Here is a 7657-nt window from a genome sequence, read left to right on the forward strand (position 1 = left end):
AACCTAACTTGATGTCATAAGGAAATAGAAAAAGGAGAAAAATTTAGCAAACTGGAGGAATCATTACCTGGATAATACAGGGAGACAAACCTACAGCTGAAAGTATTGACCATAGGACAACTGATGGCAAGGGGGAAAAAAACTAACTAAAAGACCCCTCTACAAAATTATGCCAGCAAATCTAAGTAAAAGAGAAAAGGATAAATTCCAAGACACAAATGAACTCTCAAGATTTTGTCAGACACCCAACAATATCTGAGCTCTCTATTAGGGACTAAAGCGTTTGAAGAACTAATCAAACACCTGCCAACACACAGAAGGACATATCCAAATCATTTTCCTGGCCAACACTTCTAACCACTTAATGAGGGCAAAGTCTTTTCTTCCAATTGATTCGAGAAACAGAGGTGGCCTGTAGACTCTACTTTTCAGTATAAAGACCCAATTTAGATAAGGACATCATAGGGAACAAATTCCATGCTTTTTTAATAAGTAAAGATAATAAAAATATAATTCTTTCCTTTTCTCTCTGTGTCTTCATCTGCTTAAGAAAGGGTCAGATTATTTTTCTTTTTATTTATTTATTTATTTATTCGTTCTGTTGAGGAAGCCATCCTCTCATCCATCATGTTTATGACAGAGAATTTGCTGAAGCTTTAGTTCTATTATACGGTCTAGTGTCCATCCTAAGACATGCCACAACTCCTCAACACCCATTAGCCATTCCCCTCATTCCCTGCATGTCTCTCTTTTCTGTAACCCTCAGCTTGATTTTCAGAGTCCTGAATCACTCCTGGTTTGTCTCCTACTCTTCAATCCCTTCAGGTTCCCCTTCCTTCTTCTAAGGGTCAGGTGTTACTCCTGGGGCACATAGGAGAGAAGACATAAAAAATTCCCCTTGTCTGCTTGCCTTTTTCATTTCTCAACAGCCAGTTCTGTGAAATGTCAAGGCAAGTACCACAGGTTCATCCTCACTGATGGTTGATGCATACTCTGTTGCCAATACAAACCACACCTTCTTTATCCACTAGTTTTTGCAAGGACATTGCAACTCAATCCAGAGTTCTGCTCGAGTGGGAATCCCAGGTCATCGATATAGGCCATTCTATTTCCTCTGATTTAAGAGAATTAGTCAACATGGCTATTCCTATTACCACAGCAGGCAGTGTTAACTGATATGGCAGGAGTGCTGTCCAGGGCTCTTCCTTCAGTGTTATCTCACACGCAGAATGTCATGCTCCTTGAAGCCTTTGCAAAGGTAAAATCAGGACGACAGAGCCATAATCCCTTATGACTAGTGTTTTCAAACAGTAGGAGATGAAAACACAGATAGCACAGTACACCCATGCCCTAAGATTTTTCTTTGAAAAGACACTTTCCGTCCCTTAGTCTTCACTGACCAGTATTGAAAGACGCTAGGAAGGTTGCTTTCATGCAGAGCATGACAAAACTCACAGAGAGCCGATGATACCCAAGAGGCCTTACTGTTTGTTGAGATCTCTAGAAATTGCAGTGGAAATAGGAAATCCTTGCTGTCTATGGAGAAATATTGGTCTAAGGTTAATATCCCGAATGTCATTTTCTTTTCTCTTTGTCTAGAAAGGGGAAGTAAGACATTAACACAAAACAACTTGTGTTCTTGATCAGGTTCATGGGGTCTTTTTCTGTCCTTTCTGGTGCTTCCTACCTAAAGCCATAGGACACAAAGGCCACGAGAGAGGGACTGCTCCTTTAGTGAATCCAGCTTTTGTGATTTCACAAAGGTTTGAGGTCCTAGCAACCACTCCTCCCAAACCACGCCTGATCTACACCTGGCTGTAGTAGTCATGGGTGGGCCAAGATGATCCCACACCCTTGGAAACTGCTGTATCTGCCCTGGTCTCTCACAAAGGCAGTTTGCAAAGCGAGTTGGTGTTACTTTCTCCATAGGCAAATTCATACTCTATTGTTGTGACAGTTAGCACCAGCCATCTGGACTCCAGAAAAGGCAAGAATCCACCATTCCACATTATCCACGAAAGGCCAGAAAGAAAGAGGTATCCAACAAACACTCAGGGGAGGATATTCATGTTCCTCACCTGTGTATGATCCTCCCATCCAATCCGGGCGCTTCTGACTAGTGAAAGTTCACCCAAGGAAAGCTCAAAGTGATACCCGCCACCATGATAAAGGCATGATTGGAGTCTTCAACATCGAGGACACGAATTCCTTGAGCATGTCCAGAAATTGGCCAAATGGCCTACAAATATCCAAACCTGACCATGCCCAAAGGGAGACTCTACATCCTAGAACCGGAGGTCCAGGACGGACTCGGTTACTTGGAGTCCACAGAAGCAAGCATGGAGCATTTAGGTAGAGACAGATAGCCCAAGAGAAGACATCATAAAGAGTTTTGTGCCCATTTCAGAATGACAACTGGTATCTCGAAAAAGGCACATTGAAGACGATTCGAATGTGAAAGAACCTTGAGCAGGCCCACAGGTTGGTGCCACTACCCACTGGGTCACTGAAGGGGGATGTGGCAGCACAAGCCTGCCTTAACCCTCTCATGCCCATCCCGCAAATTGTTTCATGCGATAAGGAAACAGTGCCTCTTGCAAAAGATGGGCATGTTCTAATGGAGCCAGGAGAGGATGAACGATGTGTCAACAAGGGGCCATTACATCGGGTAAGACAGCGGCTGCTACAGGTTGGTGAGGAGTCCAGGAATACATGGACCTGGAGAAAAAACAAGGGAGCTCAGAGCAACGTTCTGGCATTTTAAGATAGTTGTAGGTGCACTGTACCTGGTTGCATTCCATAGTGACCTAGGTTCAAATTAAATAAAACATCCTCTGGCACGAGTAAATCCTTGTACACTGGATTTGTTTTTGGTTTTTGTCAAACGATGCACATGCATGTATTTGACAGAGACAGAGACAGAGACAGAGACAGAGAGAGTTAGCAATCACAGTCAAGGGGTGGAGCTGGAGATGGAGAAGCTGACTCCCCCATGAGCAGGGAACCTGAGACCAGAGTCGATGCCATGACGTTGGGATAATTAGTTGAGCTGAAGGCCTCCTCTGAACTGATGGACACACCCCAGGACCCAGTCTTTCTTTTCTTAATGCCACCCAGTTCTAGACAAGAACTACTTCTCTATCATTGTTCAGAAATTGATGGGACACGGATTTTGGCTTGGGCTGATGTTGCTGACTCTATCCAACCTGCTTCGAGAGCTGGTGTAGCTTGTCCACTTGAAGTCAGTGACATAGTTTGTCAGTGACAGACTACTCTCCCCTGCATATTTGGGTAAAGAGAATTCCTCCACTCTTAGCTTTTAGGGGGAATGACACTATGTGTTGTGGTGCTGTGCTTCTGTGGAGGGTGATGGGAGTCCTCTGTGCCTCTGCATCAGTGTCTCTGTTTCTGCTCCCAGAGGAGGGACAGTTTCAGCTCTGATTTCTCAAATAAATGTTCACCCCTTCTTTTTCCCTCTCACTAATAGTTCCCCTACAATAGGCACCTCTTTTGATTCCTTGTATTTGAAGACTTCTTAAGCTCATAGACATGTTCTATCATTCTTCCTACCTCTTTGGATTTGATGCCATATATTCTAGTCTTTTTCTTTTTTTCAAGGTTACTAATTTGATCCTCTGCTTCTGACAGCTTCCTGGACTTTGCATCCAGTCTGCTATCAATATTTCCATCAAAAACTCTTCATTTTATTTCATTCCATTCCATTTCATTTCATTTCATTTCATTTCACTTTATTTCATTTTGTTTTCATAAATTTTATCTCTGTGTTTCAAGACTCCCTGAGATCTTCTGTGATTTCTGATGTACACGGAGTTTCCTGGCCGCTGCTTTCAATCCTGCATCAGGCGTGTTCTATGTAGAGGTTTCCCTCTGATTGCCTGGCCATGATCATTTCTTGTTCTTTTCTTTGGCATCAATTGATTCTTCCATCTTTGCATTGGATCCAAGATCCTGTATTCACATTGTATTCGAAAAGCCCATTCTGTTTCCAGGTCTGAGGTTAATTTCTTTAGGAAGAGGAGATCAAGATGTGTACCCAAGGGCTGGTTTTGAGGGTGTCATGGGTGTTGTGTGGCATGAATGCCATCTGCTGTCGTGTTGTGGCTTTCCACTGTCCTTGAGGCCCGTCATCTGCAGACGCTCTTCTTGCCTGCCATTTGGTGTGTTTGGAATCTGGGCTGAATATGCTGAGGTTTAGCTTTGTGGACTCTGGTGTGCCTGTGAGAGGAGACGTTCAACCAACCCAACAGCAAGAAGCCATGCAGCATGCTGTGGTCAGGAGACGGCATGTGACAGGGCTTTCTTCTAGTCCCGTACAGGAGAATCTGTTCTCCTGGGACTAAGCAACTTGGACGGAGGAAGGCAGTCCTTCAAGTGTTCCACAGCTGGGATTTCATGTTTGCAGGTTAGGCAGATAATGTCCTCACCGTTCTTTCTTTGGCCAGTAGCTCAGTCTTGATGCTGCTGTTGTGAGACCGCCACAATTTCGTGTTCCCCCATCGAGTCATCTCCACGAACACTGTCACTCACGGATGCACTGCCAGAACCCACCATCTTCCCAATTTGACTCCCGGTATTGTCCCTGATTATGGTTTCCAGGCTGTCTCCTCCTGGTTGCTTGTTGGTGTCCTCTGCAGGAGAAAAACAGTGTTCTGTCGAGTCGCTGTCTGCCAAGCCTGCTGATCTGAAATCTCCAGGTCTCATGACCTTTTGTTGGCAATAACTCATGCCTTTCAGACCCTCTGCTGGTCACAGCCAATGGCTTTGGAAAACATGCTGCTTGTGGGTCCGCAGTGTGCTCCACTCTCCTGTGCCTTTGTCTTTTGCATTGGCTCACTGGCTTCTGATGCCACAAATGCCCATGTCATTCCCGATCCATGTCTCCAGTCTTCTACCATAGTCTGTGTGACTTCTCTCTTTTGCTGTGGAGTTTACTTTGTAGGCTTCAGGTCCATTTCCACCCAGTTGCTGTTGATATCTTATCTTCCAGTTTTGTTCTTGGCTGAAGACTAGCCTGGGCTTCTCAGACACTACCACCATCTACCTGTCCTCCCTAGTCACCACAGATTCTTACCGAGATAAGCAAAAATTAATTCTTGCCACTTGCCTCATGTGTCTGTGTTGAGGAGAGCATAGGGCTACTTCACATATATCGTCTCAGGAAGATAAATAACATACGATTTTACTCTCTCTTGGTAGACAGGAGACATGGGAAAAAGCAAGAGAAAAAGGGACAAACCACATATTCTAACCAGGCACACCAAATTTGGTGTGTTTTGAAGTTGGGTAGTAAGAATACGTGTTTATCAAAGAGGACAAAAGGTGACATCCTTTTTAGGAAATGTGGCTGAAAGTGATGGAACGATAGCTTTCAAGTCATGTCAAACTAAATTGTTTTCCATAAAAGACCCACTTCTTATCTCTTGAAATTAAATTGTAAGTGTTACGTGAACACACCCAGACAACACACACACAAACACACACACTCACACACTCAAGCACACACAAAGGAGACACACAAAAATGGGGACGAAGTGAAATTTGCACTAAAGGAAGTAAGCACCCTCTAAAAAATACCATAAAGGATAAAAGCACAGAGAATCCAAGTCAGAACCCAACCCAAATAGGAAGTTAACCTCCTACCTATCAGAAATTAGTTCAAGTATTCTGGATAAATTCTCCCATTAGTATGAATAGATTGTTGGACCACATACAAATTAAAAATAATAATAAAAAATATTCCCCAAGAAAACAAGAAAACCTAAAAATCTAGACCATATGTTATGAATAGAGATTTCCTTCAACTATAAGGATATCTGTAGCTTGCAAGTAAAGGAAAGAGGAAGACATAGGTTATGTAATGGGTAAGGAGAAGCGAGATAAAACATGGTGCCTATATCTGATAGATTTCATGCATTCGAGAGTCAAAAGATTACTGGAAGATGATTTTTCTTGATGGATCATCTAAACATCAGAATCTTGGAAGTATTGCCAACAGATACAGCACCAACATGTGTGTATCTAAATGTTGGAAGCATATGAACAGAAAAGGTGATGGGGACCTCAATCCAATATTGTTGGAAAATACGATATCCAATTTCAGCACAGATCATCTGGATGGAAAGGTGGTAAGGAATAACAGATGTCCTCATGGGCTCTCTAGACCAACTGACCTTTGAGGATATATGCATAAGATTGTGTCTGTGAGGACCATAAGAGAAGTTCTTCCCAAGGGCAGACCTAAATTTCTGTATCACAGAACATTGGCTGGAGTCCAAAACAAGATGTAATCAATGGAAGAGAATTCAAACCCTATCTTCTATACTAAATGGACAGGAATGTAAAAACGGAAAGAAATAATTTGTGAAAGGGAAACACAGCCAGACACGAATTGGTATAAAACAAAACAAACTTGTGAACTAGTAATGGATCAAAGAAAGAAAATCCGAAAGTGCCTTTAATAAAGGAAAGTAAAGAAACTTATGGCAATGTCAAAACATCTTATGGGGAAAGAATATAGGGTTAAGAGTGTAATTCCCTAAACTTAAAAAAAAAAAAAAGGCAACCTAACTTGATGTCATAAGGAAATAGAAAAAGGAGAAAAATTTAGCAAACTGGAGGAATCATTACCTGGATAATACAGGGAGACAAACCTACAGCTGAAAGTATTGACCATAGGACAACTGATGGCAAGGGGGAAAAAAACTAACTAAAAGACCCCTCTACAAAATTATGCCAGCAAATCTAAGTAAAAGAGAAAAGGATAAATTCCAAGAAACAAATGAACTCTCAAGATTTTGTCAGACACCCAACAATATCTGAGCTCTCTATTAGGGACTAAAGCGTTTGAAGAACTAATCAAACACCTGCCAACACACAGAAGGACATATCCAAATCATTTTCCTGGCCAACACTTCTAACCACTTAATGAGGGCAAAGTCTTTTCTTCCAATTGATTCGAGAAACAGAGGTGGCCTGTAGACTCTACTTTTCAGTATAAAGACCCAATTTAGATAAGGACATCATAGGGAACAAATTCCATGCTTTTTTAATAAGTAAAGATAATAAAAATATAATTCTTTCCTTTTCTCTCTGTGTCTTCATCTGCTTAAGAAAGGGTCAGATTATTTTTCTTTTTATTTATTTATTTATTTATTCGTTCTGTTGAGGAAGCCATCCTCTCATCCATCATGTTTATGACAGAGAATTTGCTGAAGCTTTAGTTCTATTATACGGTCTAGTGTCCATCCTAAGACATGCCACAACTCCTCAACACCCATTAGCCATTCCCCTCATTCCCTGCATGTCTCTCTTTTCTGTAACCCTCAGCTTGATTTTCAGAGTCCTGAATCACTCCTGGTTTGTCTCCTACTCTTCAATCCCTTCAGGTTCCCCTTCCTTCTTCTAAGGTCAGGTGTTACTCCTGGGGCACATAGGAGAGAAGACATAAAAAATTCCCCTTGTCTGCTTGCCTTTTTCATTTCTCAACAGCCAGTTCTGTGAAATGTCAAGGCAAGTACCACAGGTTCATCCTCACTGATGGTTGATGCATACTCTGTTGCCAATACAAACCACACCTTCTTTATCCACTAGTTTTTGCAAGGACATTGCAACTCAATCCAGAGTTCTGCTCGAGTGG

At 42.2% G+C, this 7657-nt stretch overlaps 1 protein-coding gene across 1 annotated transcript in view; it reads left to right on the forward strand.

Moving 5' to 3' along the window:
* Positions 1–2640: 2640 nt before the first annotated feature.
* LOC309856931 (testis-specific Y-encoded protein 10-like) overlaps positions 2641–7657 on the forward strand; it is a gene marked incomplete at its 5' end in the record, with an annotated part of 8102 nt that continues 3085 nt past the window's right edge. Inside the window, one exon of the mRNA XM_082718739.1 lies at positions 2641–2668. Within this exon, the coding sequence (XP_082574865.1) occupies positions 2641–2668 (28 nt within the window). The remainder of the gene's footprint in view (positions 2669–7657) is intronic.

Source organism: Mustela nivalis, assembly GCF_964662115.1.
Source record: "Mustela nivalis genome assembly, chromosome: Y".
In the NCBI taxonomy this organism is placed as follows: Eukaryota; Metazoa; Chordata; class Mammalia; order Carnivora; family Mustelidae; genus Mustela; species Mustela nivalis.